At 39.3% G+C, this 25,848-nt stretch overlaps 1 protein-coding gene across 1 annotated transcript in view; it reads left to right on the top strand.

Annotated features, from left to right (window-relative positions):
- HAPLN1 (hyaluronan and proteoglycan link protein 1) overlaps positions 1-25,848 on the top strand; it is a 60,897-nt gene that overhangs the window by 10,389 nt on the left and 24,660 nt on the right. Inside the window, exon 2 of the mRNA XM_065657031.1 lies at positions 22,626-22,751. Coding sequence (XP_065513103.1) covers positions 22,652-22,751 — 100 coding nt within the window. The 5' untranslated portion in view covers positions 22,626-22,651. The remainder of the gene's footprint in view (positions 1-22,625; positions 22,752-25,848) is intronic.

Here is a 25,848-nt window from a genome sequence, read left to right as displayed (position 1 = left end):
CATAAGAGAAAACTGCAGGGGTGATTGAACACCAGAACAGGTTGCTCTGAGATGGTAGAAGTGTCTCCACAGGACATAGCCCTAAGCAGCCAGCTCTACCTGACCCGTCTGTGAGCAGAGCAGTTGGACTGAATGCCTACAGTCAAATTCATATTTGCTCACGTGTCATCTAAGACTCATGGTACTGAAGAGAAAAAGAGTCCTTGATTTTAGCTAAAAAGGGCTGTGGATTGCTTCTTGGCTGTTGGATATACAAAAGCACAAGAATAAAGAAGGACAAGATATAAAAAAAATCATGCCGAACCTTTCACTCTAGCAGCATTTTCTGATGCCATTCAAGGAAAGAGGAAGAAGGGCAAAAATAGTGGGAAAGAGAGTGGAAAATAACAAAATCGCAATGCTGCTTTTCCTCAGACAAAAACAGAGGTATCTCTGTGAAGAGGAAGCTCACTTCTTGTCTGCATGGTTATTACTTCTGTCAAATGTTGAACAGTCCTCTTAAAACTGTGTTTAGCTGAAGAAAGAAGCAAAGAAAGACAGCATGCAGAAAACATGAGGCTCATTTACGCTGTTTCCCAATTGATTCTTCAATTTCTTGTCATGCAGCCCTTAATTGCTCTTGGCTTTGACCTTTAATGCAATTCTCCAGCACTAAACTGGTCAGCATCTCTAGATTGACTCAGGAGGCTATGGGTGCATCATGGTTGATTCAGTGCTAGAAGAGCCTTTAGAAGTGTTATCTTTCATCTCAAAATGACTTCAAATATATTCGATGTAGTGTATTGCTTGGACAGTGAGGAATGAACCAACAGATTTGCCTATGATTTTGACCTTTGCTTTACTTCTGAAATAAAATCACAGTAGAGGATAGCCAAAGGTCCATAGCCACAAAATGGATCATTAGGGATAATTTAGTGCTTGTTGTATCCTTCTAATGTAGTTTATCATTTCACTGCTGCAGGAATTCTAGTATGATTACAAGTCAGGCAACTTTATTGAAAAACTGAAGACCAGGACCTTACTGCTTATATCTCCATGCCACTGAGACTGAGAATTTCTTGGTGCATAATCGAGAGCCCACAAAGGACTTAGAGGGAATTATTGCCATCTTAAATCCTTGCTGTTTGAAGGGAAGAACTGCAGTTGCTGTACTAGCAGAGAGAATGTAACACAGTATCAATTTGGGATTCAGGCATCTGAAAACATATTAATTGTTATATTTTAATTCTTTATTACTTGCAATAGGGAAGAAAGTATTACCTAGTAGTTAAGACATTTTACTGTAATGAAATTTTACTGTTGCCTGAGAAGCACGGTTTCAGTTCCCTGCTCAGACTTAAATCCCTGTGTGACCTTCAATAATTTGGAGGCTCTTAGTCCTTCATTCCTCCATCTATAGAAATGGGATGATAAAACTTCTCCTCTTCACAGGTATTCATGTAGGCAACCTCATCAGTTAATCTGGTAGTGGTACAGTGCCACCTATAAAATGTGGCTGTGCAACAAGTTCAGTCAAGCAAGGCATATTTATTACCTCCAGTCCAGTGCCATATATATTTCTTCTTGTGACATTATCCCTGAAAGTGTGTATCTGCCTTCATGCAAACTGATTTAATCCTGACCATCTCCCACGGCTTTGGGAGGGATTATAATGAAGGAAATCCAGAGGAACTGCATGGACAGTACATCTATATCATCAATTGTTGCTCAGTTGATACCACATCATTGTTTTTTATGCTAAACTCATGGTTCCAAAGGGCTTTATGAGCTTCCGTGCAACACTGAATCACAGCAAGCTAGTTACTGAGCCCAAAACAATAATTTCTCTAGAAGCTGGAATAGTTCTCGGCAGTCATATTGCTTGGGGCTCTCATCTTCTATAGTACTTCAGTCATTATTCCAGATAGAGATGCCTGCATGCTAAAAACTATAAGAAAGTAAGAAGATGTAAATGGGAGTGTATGTAAATAAAATAATTTAGATAGCCTGAGAGTACTGGGAATTGTATAGTTTAAAAAAAGACATCTTCTGCCCCAGAATTTTTTTCAATTTGCTTTTAGAAAAACTACAACAAACTACACTGAGAAGATGTCAAAACAACAACAGGAAGTTAAAAAAAAATCATGCAGCATGTCACTTATATCTATACACATTTTAGTGATCAAAGTTAAACTAAAAAATACATATAGTAATATAAATTGTGCACATTTTTCAGTGCAAGGGAACCCCCATTATTCACCTTGTTTAAGGTATATTTTCTGTGAATACTATGCATTTACTTTCTGAAGGTGTCTACATGAGAAGAAGGTCAAAATGCTTTGAGCAATGAGGTTATTGTTGCATATGAAGAAGACAGTTCTGGCTCATGCTTTGTTGAAAATATTGACTTTCCCTTGTTTGCTTTTCCAAAGGTTAATACAGCAGCCTAAAAATTGTTAAATAATTACAGTAAAGACTGCATATGCAAATGTCTGGCTCATTGACCTAGAGGCCAATAATACTCCTTTTGATTTTACAACTTCATACTCCCTTTAAAGTATACATAGCTTCTGAAATGATTCGTTTATCAATTTGTAGACTTAATGGGAATACTTTTAGATCTTTCCTACTGCATATTCAAAGCAGGTAAAATTATTTCATATGCTGGTCAGCAACATCATCTGTCATGTCAGTAATGTCTTCTATTCCATCCTAGCTCCTTGGGTTAGATGCATTGCTACTGTCGTAAAGGTTTTATTCCCCCATGTGCTGAAGGAAGGATTCAGTTATCAAAGTATGTGATCTTCTCTTTGTAAAAGCATTGGAAGGTGGCTAATTCAAGTTTGAGAAAGCTAAACTTGGGAAGCCAAGCTTCCTGTTGCACTAAGTTCTTGTCTAGTTATGCCACCTCTCAGACAATGACAGGCTGCAAACCCCACGCAGAGCTGTAGCCTTGGGCAGGACTGTGCCATCAATCTTTTCTCAAGCTGTGCTCCCTTCACAAAACCTCTTTGGCAAACAGTGCCATGGGTCTGACCAACGAAGACATGTCCAGGCGCCTGGGTTGACCCTCAGCCGGTATATCAGTCCTTGCTCTGTTGATTTCCTGATTATATTTCTGTGGGGTATGTGCTTGATAAAGATGTCGCAAAGTAAAGGTCACTTTTTTGTTCCTGACATCCTAGTCATGAAGGTTTACCACCATAAAGGAGGCAGTGGGTTTTGTCATTCCAAGGAGGAGAGTTCATGTTTTTTCTTGGCCAAGCATCTTTTACCACAGGGAAAGCATGGGAGACAGAACGGGAACAGAGAGCAGAGGGCCACAGGTATGGAGACCTCTCTCCTGGCCACTGGATGGAAAGCAGCAACAGGGAGAGGAACTGCTGCACCTGGGCAGGTGGGGCTGCCCTTCTTGGTCCTGTAACATCCATTGTTCCACTCGCTCTCTGAAGTGGAGACAGCATCAGCCTTTCCCTTGGGCTCTGGCATAGGCAAATAATGCATAGAGACCATGCCTGATCCAATAGACCTAGCAGCTGCCTGTTTGCACAAGCTGCCCTGAGCCACCTCTGGTAGCCTACGTATCAAAGAAGCTTGACTCTTTAACCACTGCATTAGAAGTGCATCTGACATCACCCGTGTCAAATCTTCCTGCGTTTTCCTCTTATTCAGCCCCGTCAGTGTAGCACATCTTGTGTGTATTAATTTCATATGGAACACTGGGCCAGGGCACCATTTTGCACACCATTAAGTGCACTCCCAAGATACTTTGATTTTGAAACCAGTTTCTATACACCACACTCACATTTTAAGCTGAGTATATATTGCATAAGAAGATTTCGGGGATTTTAGAGAATTTAGGATATTCAAGATTTTAGTGTGTGGGAGAGGATGTTTATGACCTTAGTTTTCCAGGAAAGGCAACATGAAATTGAGCAAACAGTAGTAAATGATGGTTTAAGAAGTGTGATGCCTAATCCTATCCTTGTTGTGGGTAGATACGATACATGCCACAGCGATGTGGCAGGAGTGGCACGTGGAACGTTTAACCCCAAATCTCTCAGCAGTTTGTATGTGCCCATCCGCCTGTTTGTAGTAGTTGACTTCAGTGAACTAGCTGAGTACTTCTGCTGAAACTGTTACCCATGAAAGCATTAATTGTATTGTGTTTAAATAGTAATTGCTACATTCCTGATATTATACTTTTAATTCTTTGAAACAAATAGGAGCTGTGGGTCCCTCTGGGAGATACTGTCCTAGGCAGAATACTGCAAGTTCAGCTAGGAACAACGGAGCTGCTTGCCACAAGCTCATTTTCAGGTTTTCTTTAGAACCATGAAAGTAGTACTTTGTCCTTACAAATCGCTTTTCATCCTCTTGTCTTAAATTGCATTACAAAGATGGCAGCTACTATCAAGTCATTGGGTAAAAGTGGAAGTGAAGTTAATTTTTTTTTTTTGATAACAACTTATGTTCTGGAACACATTTAGCTGTTTCAAAGCAAGAAGTCTTATGATTTTGCTTGCTTATAGACATCCGTTATGCAGAGAATCCTAAATATGCCAATATATACAGATGGTGACAAACTCCATTTACTCTATCTATGCAATGGCTGCATCCTGTGCACCGCTCTGAGATATTCTACAAAGTCATCATGAGACGCAAGTAACAGAGCAGCAAGGAGCACTTTGCCAGAAAAGATTTTCAGGTCAGGATATTGCCTTGGTTAGCTTGCACTGCTGAAAATGTTTACTGAATTTATAGCAGTAAGCTGTAGATGTCTCTTGTGAAATTAATAAACTTTGCTTCAGTGACCAAGAAGTATAGACAGTGTTGTTTAACCACTCATCTGGCATGCTAAAAACCAAACAATATTTGTCTTTGACAGTACCTACTACTTGGTTTTGCCAACTCCAAAAACTTAGATCACTTTTCCTTTTTTTCTGATGGCAAACGAAATGAAAGTTGTTCCTACACAGATATTATTGTCTTTTAAGAACCCAGTAGTCTCAAATACCTTCATACAGTTTTGAAAGGTTTACCTTAGATTTTTTTTGGTTGGTTCATTAATTTTTCGTAGGTATTTATTTTTTTCTTTTTTTTTTTTTTCTCTCTCCACATAGTGACATTGTTCTAGGTGTTTTAGGACATCTAGAGGATCTATTTCTAGATGCCCTACATAGTTAGATTTTCTTCTCTTATTTTCTTACCATGTAAACACAAGAAAGGAGAATTTTTAAACTGCAGGTGAACATTCAGGTGAAAGCACAGTAGAAAATGGTTACAGCTTTTCATGAAGGGAAGGAAGGCTTCTGAGTAGAATAAAAATATCCGAAAAGATACTTTGGATACAATCAGAATTGACCGACAAAGTGGAGGTGCTTTACAGCCACAAAAGTTTGAAGTGAGCACAGAGTGGCTGGATATTAAATCAAAGGATACTGAACTGTAGCCCTGCATGTTCTTTCTTCCTGGGATTTACTGTTTGTTATGCCATGGCACAGCAAGGAACTGCGCTCTATTGCTCACTGAGCAGCAAGTGTGAGGCATTTCACTGCAAACACATTTTTATTTCCTGTCTGAATAATATTATGGAAAAAGTTTCTCACAAAATTTTATGAAAAGGTAAATAAATAGTAAATAAATGGTAGAAGTGTTGAAGAATTATAGACAGAAATCAGCTAAAGTCCAAATATTGTTTCTGAATTCAGGGCACACTATGAAAGTCTGTGTTGTAGTCAAGGTGCTATTTATAGCTTGTACATTCGAAATTTACACTAGAAATGAGTTTATAACGGAAACTATGTTGGGTTACAAGTGTACCAGTATCTTTAGTCCAACAAAATCTAATTTGAGACGTTTAAACAGAGGTGTCTGCAGTAGAGGACTAGTGTTAAAGCTTTTTTTTCCTGTTCTTATGACCAATTTGAAGTCCTTCATAAAATATGTGTGCCAGTCCTTTTATAGTAAAAATGAAGGGAATTTCTCAGCTCTTAAATAGCATCTGGCTTTACAGCCTTTGATGTCCCAGTTTTAAAATAGAGGTCACCCACTAACTCACACAGTAACTGCAGGCGGTGCACAGCCACAGCACATTCTCAGTTCTTTCTGTGGTTTTGGTTTTCTCCTTCTGCTCTCACTCTGCTCCCAAGAGTTGCGATCTGTTGCAGTCACCCTCTGCTTTGTGCAGAATGGTCTGTCGACTGGCAGTTTGTGAGTATGAATGTCAGACTTGACGCAGTGGAGCTGGTGAGGGGTCGGGTCCACAAGTCTGACGAGGAGCAGCTGAGGGAACTGGGGCTGTTCAGCCTGGAGACAAGGAGCTGAGGGGAGACCTTATCACTCTTTACAACTACCTGAAAGGAGGTTGTAGCATGGAGGGTGTTGGTCTGTTCTCCCAAGTAGCAAGTGATAGGACAAGAGGAAATGGCCTCAAGTTGCATCAGGTTCAGATAGGATATTATGAAAAAGTTCTTCCCAGAAAGGGTTGTCAGGCATTGGAACAGGCTGTCCAGAGAAGCGGCAGAGTCACCATCCCTGGTTATGTTTAAAAGACATGTAGATGAGGTTCTTAGGGACATGGTTTAGTGCCAGAGTTAAGTTATGTTTGGACTTGATGACCTTGAGGGTCTCTTCCAACCAAAATGATGCTATGATTCTGTGATTCATTCTCCTCTGCTGTTCCCCAAGTTGTTTCACCAGACAACCTGCAATCCTTCCTGCAGTCATGCTTTTGCCATTACTGCTAAAGTCTAGACTACAATTTGCTTTGCTTAGTATAGCATTTATGCACTTACAGCTGCATTACAGCTGACCAAGTGCTGTCTTCCCTTGGGTGGGCCATGTAAAACACACCTAGAACTGAAGTCCTAATCAGATGCTCAGCCAAAAAGTGTTCCGCTCCCCCAGCTCCTCACCAATATTCTTGGAGAAAAAAAAAAAAACAACAAACTTGTTTCATTGCTGCAATTGCTCTCGCCTTCACATAGAAGAGAAAGTATCACGTTTCTTTAATTGCTTTACCATGCAGCACATCTGAGACACTGTCACTCCCTGAGACTAAAATGCCTCTGGTATCTAATGGCAGGAATTGTTCCATCTTGACATCAACTAAGATCAAAGCTAAATGCCGCAAGTTAGTCTAGAAGTGCAAGGAAAACGGTTCTTATTCTGTATTTATATAAAACAGATCCATGACTATGCCTCAAAAGATGTGTCACGTAAATTTCAGATGAAAATAGCAGAGTTCAAATGCATTAATTCTACATACAGTAATCTTTTAGTGTCATGTTGGAGGTGTGAAATTGTTCTTCATTAAATGCAGGCTTCGTATGCAGGCTTTTATGTCTATGTCAGATTTAATTAGAGCAATGACCCGATTTTTTAGGAATAGATTTCTAATGTCTACAGCATTTCCAGTGAGACTAGATTATTAAAAAGTTCATTTATTATATTTATGCTTTTCAGATTATTTCACTTCGAGGCTCATAAAAGTGCTTTTTAAATAGTATCCATTCCTCAAATTGACCAAAAGACAGGGTTATTTTATAAGGTTATTATGTGTCAGCCGATTAAAGCATGTTTTTTAATCTTCTGCTAATTTCAGTGGCATTTTCTTTACTATTTTTTGCTACGGTATTAGCTAGGGCCACTAAAATGATAGACTCGTCTCCCCTTGGGTGAGCAGTCCTTATGAGAATGTTAAATTAGCTGTTGTACATGAATAACCCCTTTTTGAAACAGATTAACCATTACACAAGTGTGAAGGAGGGGTGGGTATGGAGATTGCATCTGAGACCTACTCAGGTCCATCCCGTGAGTTTCCAGTCCCAGAGGACAGCAAGTTAATAATTTCTGAATAAGTATTCACTTTCTGCCTAGGATCTGTAATAACTACCTAAGTAGTCATTCTTTTTTTTTTCAGAGCAGATAATAATGTGATTTGATACTTCGAGAGTAAAAGAGAGAGACAAATTATTTTATTGCAGGCTTTGTGTTTGGTAATTTCTCTCCTTGTCTCAAGTAGACATCTCTAGAAAGAGGATGACAAAATTCCTGCATGCTGGTTTATCTTACCAGATTTTACTGGTGCAATCATGTCAGCCAGATGTCTTGCTTTATCAGAGTATGTTCAACAGCCAAATTTTGAATGGTCATCCATACATATGTACATATACATATACTTGTTCATGTACATATACATGTATACACATATATAAATATTTGTATTTATCTATGTAGCATTGTATATGTAGAAGGGGGGAATTTAAGATGGGTTTCACCTTTTTTCCTGTTGTGGCTCAGGCAGAGCATCTGCCCTCCAGTTCACGGTCATGGCAGCTACTGCAGCCCCATCATGGCCAAAATAGGGACATGTCTCTGGGCTGGTTCAAGCACACAAACCGAAGACTTTCTGCAATGTAGCCATGGCACAGGAGAGCAAGAATTGGGGTCTGTAGTTGCTCCACAGGTCACTTGTCCACTGTGTCATGTACCATTGGTACAGTTGTACACCTGTAAGAAAAACGTGTTTTCTGTAAGAGAGTTCACTTTTGCTCACCAACTGCTATCAATTATACTCTTGGAGGCGTTTTTTCCTCTTACAGCTATGCCTACATGAGGACTGACCTGTCAGCATTGCCAAACCTACCTAGCTAAATCAACAAACCTTCTCCAGTGTAGATTAAACTTAATTAGGGATTAGCACCGCTCCCAGTGTCTTGTTTGGCAGCCCTCAGGCTGGGAGGTGGAGCTCTGCTAGGGTTAGTTTATGGAGGCCTTCACAAGGATAGATTTACATGTTTTGGGCTTTTTTTTTCACCCCTGCTATTTCACTGTTTAAAACCCCTGTCTTGGCAAAACTGCCCGGCTTTTAGACTGCAAACCCTGACACTTGGGTGTAAGTGAATCTGTGTATTTGGCCTCTGAGAAAGACCTGAAACTGAACTGACTCTACAAGATTGAAAGTACTGGTAAGTGAGAGATCCTAGAACAGTGTTCCCATGCCCTGTGTTCTCTGCAGTTTCTGTGGCTTGGGAAATTTCTACAGCTCACTGAGATGAAAGTTGGCTTAAGTAGAAGCCAGTATCTGAGTTAGTTTATTTGATAATTTATGGTCCTAGCAGAAAATCACAACCTTAATTTTCAAAAGCAATACGTAATCCTTACTGATGCATGGCACAAATCTCTCATGCTTTGAAAAATACTTAAGGTAGGTGATGTTACACGTGCGGTGGAGGAAAATTAGTTATTCCATAGTACGGACTGTGGAGCACATGAGAAGAAAATAGTAGAAATACTGTTTTTCCAGAGCAATCTTTAGTAGATCCTCCTGTTCATCCTCTTCCCTGTGGGGCAATGGAGGCTTTGGCAACAACCCCTGCCATTAGCACACCAAAGGGAAAACCAATCCTTTTTTTCCTACTATCAGCACTTTGGGGCAGGGAGTCAGTTTTAGAGAGGAGTAAGCATTGTTTCCATTGCTTTTCAGTTCTTCACCTCAGGCCATGGTTTTAACACCCCTGTTTACAGTGAGCAGATCTTACTATGGAAATTTTCCTGTTATATTCACAAGCAGTTTGTTGCTGGACAGGTACTTGGTGTGAAAGTCCCAGCAAAGCTTTGGTAGCTGAAAAAAAAGGGCATGAGAAGGGCTATACTGTGTCAAGACAAAAGTCAGCCTTGCCCAGCGTCCAATGATCATCTGCCATAGTTGCTTAGGGAAAGACTATATATTAAAAAAAAAAAAAAAAAAAGGCAGGAATAGCACAGAACTGGCTCACATTTCCGATACCTTCATAAGAGATCCCTGTCTGTAGCATTTGACTGTTCCCAGGATTCCCACCACCCTTCGCAGTGTGACAAACCCTGCCCTGTAAGCACAGCTTCACTTCAGATGTGAGGATGTGGGTTGGGTAACACTGTTTGGAGGCTGTTCAAAGCCTCAACAAGTGCTATTCGAGAACTGGGAATCGTGTCTGTGAAGCTGAAACAGCCTGCATAATCCTGAGGACATTAAAGCACAAACAAAAGTCTTGCATTTATTCTGGGTGACTGTAGAAAAGCTGATCCCGGTAATTAGCTTGGGTGAGTGGCACTTGCAAAAAGTATGTGAATCCTATCAGTTTGCCATTATTTAAACTGGATATCCTACTTATCTATTTTTGAAAACCCATTCACTATCAGCCTACCAGTGTTGCAGTTATTATTGACAAAGCAAGGGTATGGCCTTGTCGGGCATGATCCAAATCAATACAGTTTCATTGTTAACTGAGTTTTCTAATTCACAGGTTTTCAAGAAAACATGTTGTTTTGTCTGTGGTTTTACTTCTGAAATCTGCACAGGTTTACTTTACCTGAAGGACTGACCAAAAGTCAGCAGATGTTGCTGGCAGCCCAAATGTCAGAATAGTTCAATTAACTGTGATATTGATTTTTTTTTTATATGTCTTCTGTTTCATGTCGTATCTCAACAAATTAAAACTCTCAGGCTTTTGCTCTTGCAATCTCGATCTTTGTGTATACTAAACTCAGCTCTGTGATGTCTGTGGCTTTCCACACATTCTTTTTCTTACTGTATGCTTATATGTTACTTAATTTTGTACTGCAAAATATAGGTGTTTCCTAGAGATAGATTCTTCACTCACGTCTTCCTACATCTGAATATATCTGAATCTAAAATATGATGTACTTTTGTTCTTGTACTAGGTGCACTAAACCACATACTCTGCAAGTTGTTTTGCTTATGCAACTTAAGAGAGTTTTATTTACCATAATATGTTCTACATTATGATTTTATCAAACAGTTGCAAATTATTCAGTTAATCTTAATTCTATATTTTACATTTGCTGAAATTTACTATTTCATTATGAGGATGTTAAACCAGGACAATGTGTTTGGAGAGGGTCCTGTATTCTTTTTCACGATACATTTTGATTTATAAGTAGGTGTTGAAATTATCTTTCTTTTGATTTATAAGTATGTGTTGAAATTATCTTTATTTTCTCAATATTGTGAGTCATTCTTCTTAGTTGTCCAGAGTGGAAATGGAACTGCCATTTTCCTTTATTTTTACATCATCCTAAACCTCAAAAGCATCACAGCTAAAATGCATGGTGGAAAGGTTGCATTGCCCTATGACACGTCTAGAACATAAGAGGTTTCTTCTTCGCATTTTGCATATAACCACTGCAGCAAACAGAGCCAAACCTTCCATATGACTGAGCATTGCAATAGTCAGGCCATTAAGCCAGCCACATGTGTCTCCATTTCATTTGCAGATACTTAATGATCTGTATCAGAGAGAACAACGTTGTTATGTAAAGCACAGAATCTACTTAGGAAATTACAGGAGTCAGATACCAAGTCAGAATATTAAAAGCTTCTGAGAGATATCTCTCATAAGAAGTCCCAATGATGAGAAAGGTGTTTTGCTGCCAGAGCTGAGTATTAGTGAGGGCAGGTTTGTAGCTGCATGTGGAGCAATAGGATGCCCCGTCTGAGTATATTTGATATCATTAATAGCAGTAGCCAGGAGAGCTTGGACCTGTCATAAAAGGAAAGATAAATCTGCTTGGTATAGGAATTGATTAACCTACTCAAACTGAGGCCTTTGCAAAAGTTAGGTGTACAAAAACAAATAGAAGGGACCCCTGTGTCATAACCTAGTCCTCTTCTATCCACCTCCCTGTTCATCCCAGGCAGTTTTTCATAGAGTAAGCAAGTTCTCATTTAAAACTAGTAGTGTTTCTTTCTTCCCTGCTAAAATGTCTTTAGGAAGACTGCGATTTTTTTTTAATCATTTAATTTCCAGTTTAACTTATTTATGGCCCTTATTTTTCTGTTCCTAAATTTTAGCTGGAATGTTATTTTCCTTCTCTGGCATTTACTCTGTGATATATTTATAGAGAGCAGTTATATCCTTGCTCAGCTGTGTTTTGCCAGACCAACCACAAGCTCTTTTGGTCTCCCTTTATAAAACAGGTTTTCCTTTCGTCTGGGCACCCCAATAAACCCTTGCCTGCATGTGTCCCATTTTAAATTACCACCCCCTAATTCCATGGGACCAGGGATGCAGGCAGTATTTCTGAAGGTGTTGCCAGTGGTGTGGACTTGGAAAGAGATTGCCCAGGTGATAGCGATACAAGGAGGGCAGTCCAGCTCTCCGATGCTCCCTGGCAGCTCTGTTGCCAAAACCTCTAGTTTCTATTGCAGCACTCATGGAGTCTATCTAGCCAACCGTCCACTTAATCCAGCCACCACGTGCTGATTCTGCACCAATGCCTTCGACATTTTTTCATCCACGGCTTAAAGTGGTATGTATTTACTTTCTGTGCCAGCTCATTATTTAAAATACTCCGTGTAATAAATCTGGTCCTGAGATTGCTCCTTGAACTCATTCGATGATGTCCTGTACCAAAATTTTGGGGTTTAGCACAACTGTAATATCATCTACTTTTCTTCAAATACTTTGCCTTCTTCTACTAGTCTCTTCCTTCTCTATCCTGAATAATAATTTCCCATGTTGAGTCACAACCTATGTTTTGATGCTTTTCTGGAAACCAAGTAGCATAATGGGATCAAGTTCTTATCGAGACACAGAACTAGTCTGGTGCGATCTACCTGTAGCAAAGCCTTTCTCCTTCACTGGCACAACATTTACTATTCACTTGTCACAAAGAACCATTTGGGCTTGCCAGATGTGTTTATTCAGGACTGCCAGTTTACAACTTTAGTTTTCAAATTATTATATTTTCCTCTTGAATCCAATAAATTATTTTCCTATTTCTTTCTAATGTTGCTGTTAACTTACTTAGTTCAAAGTGCAAAGCTGCAATCAGTGTTTGCCAATATCTGGAACTATTAGATATGCTGAGTCTGGACCTTTGAATAAAGACTAATTTTTTGCATCCTTCTCACATCTGACTGACCAAAGATGTCTGTGCAAGTCATTGTAAATGAGCAAAGAATTTTTTATTTTTTTAATAAATAATTGAGTCCTACATTTTTTGGACTCAAAAAGTAGCTTTCAGGCCATTGTTTGAATTTGTGGTATTCTTGTTATTACAAAAAATAATGTGTATGCATTATACTGAGGTGACACTGTTTAACAATAAAGCTTGAAAGTGTTGCCTTTATTGAGATAATTTGTCTTACAAATGTCCACCATCTTAAAAATGTTTATTATTTATTTTCAATAGAATTTACCTAACAGGAAGTTAACTAAACAATCATATGACTTGTGTTTTTCTGGTGCTCTCAGTCTTAAGATATCGCAATGAAAAGATATTTAAGAAAAGCGGGAGGAAACATGGTGCAAGTAGGCACCTACGTGTTTGTCTGCATGTGCACATATGGTCAGCTATCACACAGTGCTACACCGTGTGTACTGTTTTTAAGTGCCCCCCCTATGAAGAAGTCTCCTGTTCTAGGTACGGATGTGTCTCATTGCAGCAATGTGAGAGCTCCGTCTAACTACAAATACATTCACTTCCACAATACCCTGTGAGCAACAGAAAATGCTGTTACGCTGTGTTACCAATGGTGAGCTAAGATAATGAAAACCAATCCTCCCTACCACTTCCACGCTCCCCAAGGTCCCACATGAAGGGTAGAGAGGGCAGAGCTGAACTCATGTCCCCCGAAGTCTGAACTCATGCCCTAACCTCTAGACCTTCCTCCTCTTTGGAATCACTGATCTCAGTAGAAAGTATGTTTTGCCATTGATTGCTGATTAATTCAATTTAAAAAATTGTTGAAAGAATTGTGCTTTTACAAGTGATCCACATATGGCTTTGGTCTGGCTGCACCCACAGCTAATTCTTCATGACCGAATATCCAAACAAACCTTATATATCATTGCAGTAAGAAGCAGATGTTTGGTGAAAACAATGCTGTTGTAAAATTAAAGTGTTTACCTTCTTAGAAGCAATGATTCAATGGGGACTTGCACTGGCAATATGTAACAGCAATTTGAAAAATATGCAGGGCATTATATCACTGTTATTATTTATTTAGGAAACTGAGTAGCTTGTTAAAGTCATTCTCAATGACATTGAGAGTGCAGACAGTGCAATTCTCAGACCACAAAAAAGAGGCCGGACAGGACTAAGCAGTCATGGCTGGCTGGACAAGGAGTCACATTTTATGCTTTGCACTAAGATCCATGCCAAAAATGGTATATTGCTAGCTAATTCCTTACAGCAAGCTGGCATCAGCCTCCTAATCAGTAAGTCTGTCAGTGCATCTGTTCTCTCACATAGTGTGATCCTTCAAGACTGTGAAAGCACTGTTAATGTTTTTAATTTTTATTTTCATGTTGGTGGTACAGTCAGCTTAGCTGGGGGAAATGAAGGAGAACTCCACTGAATTAAATGTGGGACAGTCAGAATAGAGATGGTGCACCTCCCTTAGATGAAAAACATAGGATCTGGTCTATTTGCATATCTCGAGGTCTTATCATTATATAGACTGTTTCCTAACTTTACAATTCCAAAAACTTCCATCATATTTCCTAAGCGAAAAGTATGACTAAATTTTAGGTTGTGATTAGGTAATTTGGCTTGAGCGACTGGTGAAAAAGTTTGAATGAGTTTAGAAAGTTGCTGTCCACAGTGGCACAGAATTTCTACACACAGTATCAGTGTGTCATTTTTTTGGCATCTCTTGAGTTCATTTCTTTTTGCCATATTTCCAGAAAGGAAACTTCCTTGGTTTCTTTGTCCTTTTGTCCTTATAGGGGAATGTGTTTGGGTCTTTTTTTTTTTTTTTTATTTGGGGAAAGGGGTTGTGTTTTTTTGGTTGGTTTGTTTGTGGGGTTTTTGTGTTTTTTACATGTAATAACAGTTTTTCCACCAAGTTTACACTTGTCCTTGGTGGAAACTGGAGAAGACTTAGATCACATAAATACATCTTCTAGGTCTGCTTCAAAACCTGACCAGTTTTGGGGTGGCTGAGAGCACAGGAGAGCTCTTGGGGAGACATAGCATGGGTTGTAAGATGGATGCGCAACAACTCACCACAGAAAACATTGAAATGAGATCAGTATTTAGAAAATTTCTTATCATCCTGGGTCTTGCACCTGGCAGAGCTTCATGGCCAGGCAAGTTAGCAGTGCTGTTTTGGTGCTCAGTAACCTGAACATTACGAATGGAAACTAACTGTCCTATAGTCTCCCTACTCAAATGTCCCAATCTAATGCTAATTAATTAAATGTCAGAATGTCCACTCACTTGAATGGGCTTTGAGTAAAATCCTTTGCCTTTTCACTGTACACAAAAACCTCCAAAATACTGTCCGACTGCTTAGAAATGGTCCGTGGATTGGACTATACATTCACTTTCAAGCACAAGATCAAGCACTGCAAATTTAGATACAGAAAGGCTGTTCAAATTCCCAAATATGGCAATTGTAATAATAATTAATACTATAATCACATTATTATTTAGTATTATAAACAAGTGAAAAGAATGGTTTGTAAGAACCTGTCTAATGATATATCATATATAAGATTTTTTTTTTTAATGATCCAAAGAAGATAGGCATCTGGTTTTCATTCACCTTTGGTAAGGGAAGAGAGCCCTAGAAACTCAAGTCATTTATGCCCCTGTAAAAATCCAAGCATCCAAAAAAAGAACTGGCAGAACTGGAAGCATCAATAGGGCAAAGATTAAAGAAGCTGAAAAAACTCTGGCAGAACTTCCCAAAGTAAATGGCTTTGCAGAAGCTATGCAGGCAACTGGGAAGAAAAGCTGCAACCAAGAAAGCACCTAGAAGAAGAGGTATGGGTAATAGGAGGGGACCTGGGAAGCAGTGAGGGCCTGATGAAAAACCAGGTTTGTAAATACAAGCAAGAGGCAAGAAGAATAAGGGAGAGAGTTCAAGTTTTCTTGCTGACCTCCAGTGACTTCCAGGCTTGCATGCTCAAGGCTAAAAGGCTTTTTGATGAAGAATATGTCAGAATATAAGCACAATCTGGCTGGATAGCCAGCTCTCAAGCTGGATTGCAGAAATTCTTTTAAGACCACTGATATGTGGAGATCACACTACATACTTTCTCTAAAGGAAGGGACTGCAAACAAGTGGATTTGCTTTATGAAGCAAAAAAGCAGAGTTACCTTTCTATGGTATCATGCTATGTGTTATCAAAGAACATCCCATTGCCATACTTGAAGAGAAAAACATCCAGATTCCCGAAGTAAAGGCACATTTATATAGTCCATAATAAAGAACTAGAAAGAAAACTTCTCAAAGCACTGAGTGACCAGTATTCCATTAACGACAGACCTTAACTGCAGCACATTTGCCTTATCCATGTTCGCATTAAACCCAGAGTACCAAATTTTTTAACTTCTAATCATAAAGCCAGACCACATGACCTTGGCTATACTCTATGAATAATGTAAAAAATATTATTACCATTGTTACCCAGTGTATCTGGAATACATTTCATATCTAACACAAGGCTTCAAAGACTGTAAAGATATTTTCTTTCTCCCTGCAAGCAATTTACCGGCATTCTTCACAGGGAATTAATGGACTCTAGGGGATTCCAGATGTCTTTGAATGGTCATGCTGCTTTACCACTGAACCGTTCTGCCTATGGGTAGGGAGCTACTATGACAACCTGTTCTCCAGACATTGACCGTCTGGCACTTTAGATGGCCCCAAGACTCACACAGTATCACAAATTTCCAAATTGCCCTAACTAATGAAGTAGCATGGGAGGAGGTCTTGGAAAGCTTGCTCTGAGTCATTCTAATAGAGCATGTAAACATTATCATTCTTATGCCATCAATAGTTCTTTCTTTTTGCAATGGCATTGGCAAAATTTCCTTTGTGGGAAGAGTGTAGCTTGGGGTCTGCTAAAACTGTCTTGCCTTAATTCCATCAGCCTGGTGGGCTTTTACACTGAAAACAACCTGTCTTCTTAGCAAAATAAGTGAAAAGTAGAAGAGTAGGTGCTATAAGGGCGTATCAGGGCAAGAAATGCATTTTCATTTGATTTTACTAACTGAGGTCTTAAATCTGTAGTTGGAACTGAGTATTTTACTGTTGCCTTTGGAGAACAGAAGATCTTTGAAGGAGGCTGTAAATACTTATAATAAGCTAGGTGCCCTTCAAGGGTAAGGCTTACTTTGCTGTTGCCTACTTTAGATGCCGATGTTTGGCATCAGGACATGTGTTAGTGTTACCAGGATGAGTCAGAACACTTACCCTCCATCTGCAAACGATAGAGAGATGAGTGTTTGTTTCTTAAAGTGTTGCTTGCCATGCTGAGTGGGAAGCTGCCTAGAGCTAGCCAAAATAAATGATAATTACAAGAGGGACTCTGAATCCCCGCTTGAAAGGAGCCCCTGAGTCAGATCTGCACTTCAGGCACCTCTGTGCATTTCTGCCCCTTTAAAATCCTGAGTGATGAGTCCTTGACTAAATGAATTCACATCAGTTTGCAAAACAGCCTCCTGTTAGACCACTCAAAGAGGCTGTGCAAGGTGTGCCCTCCACTTCAGCATGCAGGTTTCAAGACCACAATTCCCACTTCTCCAGACAGGCCACGCCTAGATAGAGGAGGCACCTTAGGTCAACTAAACACACATGTGCCTTCCAGTGACCACATATAACCACAGTTATAAACTGACGGCAACAATATCTTGGACTCCTAAGTGAAATGTATACATTTTACATGCAGACACACTAACTTGGGTTTCCATAACCTGGAGCTGAGTTCCATCCTTATGGCTTGACTCGGTTGTTTAAACCTAGGTGTCTATACATATATATAAGGTATGATCTTTAGGAGACTAGGACCAGTCATTTGATACCAGAAATCTGACTAAACAGATCAAAGTATTATACTCCCCACTTCTTAGTTTTAGGAAAGGCTATTGAAGAGAGCATGCGAGAACTTCCTAGCCTGGTCTTCATCCTATTCTGTTATCTACCAGGGTAATCTAAGGGTAAGACACTGACAGATACGGAAGCTGACACCCTCTCCCAGAAAATACATAAATTTTGTTTAATTAATAGGTACTTCTCTCGTGCTTAGCACCCATTCCCAGATGAAACAGAGCTCCAAAGAGAAGGGGACTTGTAAAGACTTTTTTACAGTAGGTTTGTGCACAGATGTGATTAGTCCACAGATTTTGGGCTATTTCAACCCAAAATTGTTGAGATGGATTTTACTGATTCTGTTACCTGTTTTAGATATTGTTGATTACTGCCTTTACTTGCTGGGTCTATGTGTATTAAGTACATGAAACTCAACAGAAAGACAGAACCTTTTATTAAGAAGTCCTCTGAGTCTGCCCTAGGAGTTTGGTTTCCACATTGTGCCTGTGCACTAGTACCTCATCTCCTTCTTCCACAGTTACCTGCTTTTGGCCTCCTCTCCTCCTAAACCTTCTTTGCACCATGAAGTTACACACATGAGGAGATGGTGGAGTATGTCGTTGCAATACCCTCTTCTCAGAGGGTCCTGTGGATACCTGGGTAGCTGTGAGGTAATCACAGCAGCAGGGAAGTTTCCACAAAAGCAGCCAGACTTTTGCATGGGTCAGGGAAAACCTAGTTTGGGCGCCTGTCTTACTAGAATGACAGTGTCAGCAGCTGGGTCATAGGAGATAGTGGTTTTGTTACTGTATGCTCTTGAACCATTGTGGGTTCAGGCTTCCATAGGTCTCCTCTCAGGGAAACAAGCATTTGATATTGGACATCATCATATCTTAATACTGTATAAGACAAAAATTAAATCCTGTGAACAAAAGCATTCCCTAGGCTTTTAACTACTGTCAGAAAGAGAATATTGAGCTAGGTGGACCTTTGACTTTACACAGTGGATGCTCTGATGTTCTGTAGCTAGAAAGTAGTTGCAGTAGTAAAAAATATTTTATTAAAACCAGAGATTGGTATGTAACATTATTCTTCAGTACTCTGTTCTTCAGAGAAATACATGTTACTAATGCAGTTGAATTACTTGAAGGCATTCTTTTAATTTTCAGCATTATATTAAAATACAAACATCGGTCCTTTATAGTCTTTTAGATTTGCCAGTAGTATATGAATTATGGCTGGGTAAGTATGACAAAATGGTGATTAATATCAAAATTTCAAATTGTATCTGAGAAAGAACAGTTCTTGAGAATTTATGAACTGAATGTACAGTCCCCTTGGCCACTTCCCTGACCCTTGAGGTCTCCCTCTACAAAGTACTTTTCAGTTGCTTTGTGTGCCTGTCCAGGGAGATAGCAGATTCGTAAGCTGCAGTAATTGAAACCAGTGTGACTTTCTTGTGTGTGACTAATCATTACCATTTCTTACTGAAAATTCACTTACTCCCCGCCAAGATTTTATTAATTTTAATATGAAAACATCCACACCTATCATTTCTCCCCTGAGGTCTTCCTAGCCTGCTGCAGAAATGGAGTCTGACTTCTATTGCTTTGGCTAGAGTTGAGGATGTGAATTCCTCTGGCTAATTGCTTTTTGGATAACCTACAAAACACCAGGGGTCGGATTCTCGGTCTGATAATGTTGCTTTGCACTCCCCTGGCTCGATGCCACAGCTCCCATCATGGGGAATCCCTGGAGGAGAGTGGTATGAGGTTGGGGTGTTCCTGTCTTCAGATACCCACATTTTCTCAGCTGCTGCTGTGCATGGCAATAAAAGGAAGCAGCCTTAAAACTGCTCAGACTTAAATGGAGGGTTCAAATGCCCCCTAATGAGATGCTTCTGCCCAGCTAAAACTTTAAACTCAGTTGATTGGCTTCAACCATGAAGCATCTGGTGACTTAAGCAAAGATATGTCTAAAACTTTGACCAGGCACTTTTTCCCCTGGGATGTAGTTTTTAAGTTCTTGACAGTGTTATGCAGTTTGACAAACACAACTTAGCAGTGCGAATGAACATTACCAGAGTCAAAGAGAGCACAGACATGCACACACGTGCTATTTGTGTGTGTGGTCCTGCACACACAATGAACACTTTAGGCTGCCCTTTCTGTCTGTAGCAGTTAGGGAAAAACAGAAAGCCAGCCACTGTAAACTTTGACTATTAACAAAGCTAAAGCACCACCACCTTGGGTTTGTCCCTCCAAAACAAATGTTGATCTGTTAACCATAAGGTTGATTTTGTACTATGTCTGTGGCATGTGACATATGAAATTGTTCAGCTTCATCCAGGAAACCGAGGAAAAGGGAGAGCAGATGTCCAAGTCATTGTTGACCTGCCTCTTAGCCTGCTTGTATGATGCTATCACATAAAGTCTATAGAGTAACATGATATTTACCTGAAGATACAGAGAAATATTTCTAAAAGGTGTATCGTGCCTCCTCAGTGCACCAGGTTAATCCTGAAACTAGTGGTTCTGGCAATCATCACCTGATGATGCTGCATGGAGGACTTTCTCCCACCATATTATGGTGACCTTGATAAAGAGGGGGAGCATATATGGAGTTCTCCATCGATGTAACCAGAATGTAAATCTTCCTTATGCCACAATAGAATCCACAATCCCTGTGCACACAGAGTTTGGTATATATAGGGATGCTGTCCCCAAAAAAAGGTAACACCACCTATAATCTGATTATTTGGCTGTTTCTTTTCACTAGTGCCACAGAAAAGAACAGGTTTGTGGGAAGAGTTAGAGACAAAGTGTTAAGGTGCTCCTGGAGCAGGTCTGTAGAGCCCCTCTGGGCTTTACCGCCACTCACTGGGTCCAGAAGGTTTTACATCCAGCGTATGCTCCAAGCTGCATATTGAGGTAGGAATACTCTCCTAAACGTTGCCTTCAAAATCAAAGCTTCTTTGTTAACCAGACTATTTCTAAATCCATAACACTCTCTCCACCAATAAAAAAAGAAAGAATTGTCGGTTGTTAGTCATCAGATTTAAAACAAACAAACAAACCAGAAACAAACAAAGAAAACTGAAGGATTTTTCCCTCTTAGAGGAAATATATTGGTTGCCTGGTCTGGGATATGTGAGGGAAAGAGCAGTGTGGGTTTTACACAAGCGTTCCTTGCTCTGCCCTGCTCGGCAGTCCCGTCGTGCAGGAGGAGCACCTGGCTGGACCGGTGTGACCCCCGTGGTCAGCCCAGGCTGGGGCTGATGTGCTCGAGGCGGAGCCACATCTGTCCTTGCTCTGCGAATGGAGGTCATCAGCCTGCCAAGCTTTCCAGGAAAGAAGGAGTGGCCGGAGAGTCTTGAGGTACTGAGCGTGGACCACCTGGAAAATAGTGCGCAGCCAGCACTTGTCCTACCTCTAGACACTCCACAGTGAGGGATGCTGAATTGGCTTTGAAATCCACATCCCCTCCCCCCCCGCCCCAACTCGCTTTGAAGAGATGGAAGGGCAGGCAAGTAACATGCATGTTCTATTATCAAAAAATAGCAATAGCATTTCTGCATTTTAGTGTGTGGTAGAGATTGGTTTGGATTGCAGTATTTGGATCTAGACTTGAAACACATAAGTGTTTTGGTCAATGTGGGGACAGGGGCTGTTTGCAAAGCTTGGACCTTGACCCAGGTTCTGACTGAGAGTACCCTGCAACTTTGATGTGTTTCTAGCTCTGAGAAAAAAGAAAAAAAAATTCTCTGCATTACAGAGAAAGCATAATAATAATGCTGCCACTATCCAATGACTGGGGAAAAAAAAATCCTAGTCTCTTGAAAAGCAAAGTTGGGAAATAGCTGTCTTTTATTTCAAGAAATCAGGGTCATAAAAATTATAGTTGTTATAAACCACACAGCAGCCTGAACCCCCTACATAAAACCTCTTATATTTTATGCCTCCTTTTCTATTTCAGGTCTTAATTTGCCTAATTACTACTCAGAGGCTGGCAGAGATTTTCCCTGCAGCGCTCAGCTCTGCTGACTGCAGAGACCCTACCTGGCACACTAACTTGGTGCGTCAGCATTCTAGGTAGAAATGAATGAAAAATCAATCAGGGCAACTGCAGTGGTAACATATACAACTCTAACCTACTTTGTGTATGGTTTTGAACATTTCACTATGTATTTAGGCGTCTTTTAAAATGGTAAGTGGATCTGAAATAAAATAGACCTTTCTAGTCAGCTTAAGAAATGTTTTGTCATTTTTACTGCTTAGCTCAAGCAAACTTACCACCCTGACTGCTGAGTTAAATTGCAGTCTTGATTGAAACGCCAAAAACTTAAAAGAAGGTTGTTTTACTCTTGAAAATCTGTCACCAGCAGATTGCATAATGCAGTGGATATAGATATAGTGACAGCTTTGATTGTTTTAACTGTATTTACAGACCAAATCTAGAGTAGGTCTGGAAAAGCAGAAGTACACCAGAACCTTTTTTAAAACACAGGTGTTGCTTACCTATAGTCTTGCAAGGAGTTTGGTTTATGGATATTCGTGTATGTGCTTTAATTTTTTCATGCAGTATTTCTGGATGGGCAGAGTTAAGTATGGATTTGACAGTTTCATTTAATGAAAGACCATGACAAAAAGGTCCAGTCTTCATGCCTAAAAAATTAGTAGGTGTTGTAACTTTTTCAGCTGAGTGGGTTAAATATGTTATAGATCACTCATAAGATCGTTGCTGTAACAAGTTGTGCAGTGCGATATTGTAAAGATTTCCAAAAACTCACAAGCCTTTGTATGTGATGCCTTTACAGTAAAGAAGATTCTTTTGACTATAAAGATGAAGAGTCTACTTTTTCTGGTGCTGATTTCTGTCTGCTGGGCTGAACCTCACCCTAACAACTCAAGTCTGGAGCATGAAAGAATTATTCACATTCAAGGTAAGGAACTACGTGAGAAAATACCAGTATATTCAGAATGCTCAGGGAAACAGAATAGTGTGCTTAGTGATCCTTAATTTTTATTCTGCTGCACTGTTTTTAAAATGCTACTATTACTGGTGATCAAACCTTTTGTCATTCTGTTGTGTTATTATCAGTCCTAAGGAAAGTAAAAAAACCAAAACTTGCACTGTTAATAGCACTTAGTCACAACCTGGCAAAGATTAGGGAGTAAAGTACAGCATGATTTAAGATAAAGAAGAAAGCATGCGTCCTGCAGTAATAAGCAACTGTAATGGCTTGAAATACCTTTCGTTTATTGTGGAATATATTTGATTTTAAGAAGACTGTCATACATAGTCCTTCACATTACAGAAATTTATTGCTCTTTATTATTTTAAAAAGCTTAGCACATCTAAGATCATAATTGGGCAATTTAAACCAGAAAAAAAAAAAAGTAGCTTACCCCAAAAAGAAATGTGTCTTCTTCATACCTTTAATTCACTCTAAGTGTTATACTGGCCTTCTGCATAATCTTGTTTGGTTCATGGTTGAATCCTAGAGCTTATAGATGTGGCAGGATTTGAGCCTGCAGTACAATGCAGCTGTTTTTTCAGTCCTGGTTTCAGTTGTTGAGGGTCATCCTGTATAAGAAAAAACAGGGGATTTATGCAGTAAGGACAGGCAGAACTAACAGTGATTTTTCTGCTTTCATTTCTATGTTTCTTGAGGCTGGCTAAAATTAATCTTGCAAAATTAAGAAAAGCAGCATTATTGTTCTCTCTAAAGTTTTGATTCCTTTCTCTCAACAGCTGTCAGATTGTGTTATTTGAGTGGTTGTCTAAATACAAATTACCAAGTTAGGGCAGGTTACTAAGAAAGCCTGAACATATAGAAATTCACAGGAAAGTGACAGAACTTAAAGTTACCTTGCACCTATTAAAACAGGCACTTGGCTTGTCAAGGTCAAATAAGGAATAACAGATAGCTGGTTTCACTCTAAGGAAACTCACAGGATTAAGGTCATATGAATGTGTTATGTCAAAATGAAAACATATCACTGTTGTGAGATGATGAACATTCATTCCCCAGGGTGAATTTCAAATTTGATACCAATGTCTAATAAACACAGTTTGCCTTTCCTTGTGTAATGCAGTTTCTTATCTCTGAACTTTAGTTATCTTTTTGGAAGATTAAATTAGTGGAAATAATTAAACCAAATTGAAATTATTTTCCCTTAAGCTGTGTATGTTGAATTTGCTTAGTCAGCAGTTCAGTGTAATTTGCAAGTCATACATGTCACTTATTACTAATCCTTCAGCATGTGTACAGTGCAGTCTGTAAGTGCTAAGTTGTTCAAAGCCAATAAAAGTTTCAAGAGGGACCATTCTCCCCACCCATGAAAACTCGCTTGGTCCACGAGAGTTTATTCTTTCAAGGAAAGCTGAATAAAGCTGGACATTGAACTCAGCCATGGGCTTTGTACATCAACTGATTCAGGCTCTGAAATACACAGACTACAAATCAAAGAGAATAAAACTGCTTGGAACTTGTTATTTTTACTATTAATTTTTTTCCTTCCTCTCTGCATTGTGGAATCCCACCAGGGCTGGGATTCCGCTCTGCTCAATGCTGCATAAACGCATACAGTGATATACACCTGGAAATGAGCTGGAAATCAGGGAAGCCTGTGCAACATATGTGTTATAGCTTCATACAAAAGGTATTTTATATTACATTAAGGAGTGTAGCACCCTCCTCCACAGCTGAAATCCGAGAGATGTGTAGCTAAACTCCTCCTGGATTGTATCCTTTGGAATGCCTTGGAATTACAAAAGGTGCAGATAGATGTTGTGTAGTCAAGTACACAGACCTAAAAGGGATCTCCTGAGGCAATGAGCTAAACTGCCTTCTATTCCCCTTTCTTTACATCACATTATCTCCTGCAGGTTTTGTTTTCTAGAAAAGCTGAGTTTCAAATCTCTTTACTGCAAGATAGCTTTGGACCATTCTCCTAATACTCTGTTTATTCACAGCCATTGTATGGCCTTACGCTTCTCCTAGCATTCCTTAGCTTCAAATAACATTTTTTCTTCTTTGATGTTCACTTTAAAACATTAATAAGATAATACCATAGCCTTACAGCTATCATTTGAATAAACTTTTTCAAATTATTCTCTTAAGTGTATAACCACCAGTTACCTGCTGACGTTAGTACATCTCTACACTAGTTCTTGTTTGAATTCATACTTCTTGAGTGTGCCCAGCTGAGATTTTATTCCACATAAGATCTTAGGCTAGCATTAGTACTTTTGTTTTCCAGGTAGCAATGTTGGTTTTCTTCCAGACCTTGGACAAAATTTGTACTCTTCCCAGCCATGCTGTAGCTGATCAATAGTCCATTGTGACAGACAATATTTAGCAGTCATTCTCCCTCATTATCACTTGCAATTAACAAGTACAAGGTTTATATCAATAATTCTTCATACTAGGCCTTAAAAATCTAGAGTATGCATTTCATATTAGATGTTAGCATACTTTTCCCACCCTTCTTTCTTCTAACATTCTAAATATCCATTCTCCTTCCTTTCAGTAATGCTTAATATGCCATGCGAAAATTTTATTAATTCAAAAGTCACACTTACTTTAAAAGGCAAAGTTATTGGAAATAGTAGAGTCCCAGAAATTATACTTCAGACAGTTTGCTGGCCTTATTCTAGGTTAATCATTTATGTTTCAGCCCAACCAGTTGCACTTCCTCTGTATTTAGTTCTTAGACACTTAGCAAAATTTCTACCAAAACACCTATTTTCTCCATTCCATCCAATTTCATGTATTTCCCATATGACTCACTTTCCTGAGCTCCAAGCAATTGATGCATCACATTTCCCTTGTCTTATACATTTTTTATTATATAGTTGATATCAAATTAGTCTGACACCCTTTGGTAAGTAGCTACTGCATTTTATCCTTCTTTCTAATGACTCTGTTTCTTTTCTTCAAAAAATTGTTCTAAGGTTCTGTTTGCTGTTGAGGTCAGACTAATCAGCCTGTTAATGGTTAAATTACTTTCCTTACATATATTTGTTATTTTGCT

The sequence above is a fragment of the Caloenas nicobarica genome, chromosome Z (assembly GCF_036013445.1).
Source record: "Caloenas nicobarica isolate bCalNic1 chromosome Z, bCalNic1.hap1, whole genome shotgun sequence".
NCBI classification, from domain to species: Eukaryota; Metazoa; Chordata; class Aves; order Columbiformes; family Columbidae; genus Caloenas; species Caloenas nicobarica.
This window is presented reverse-complemented; position numbering and strand designations above follow the sequence as displayed.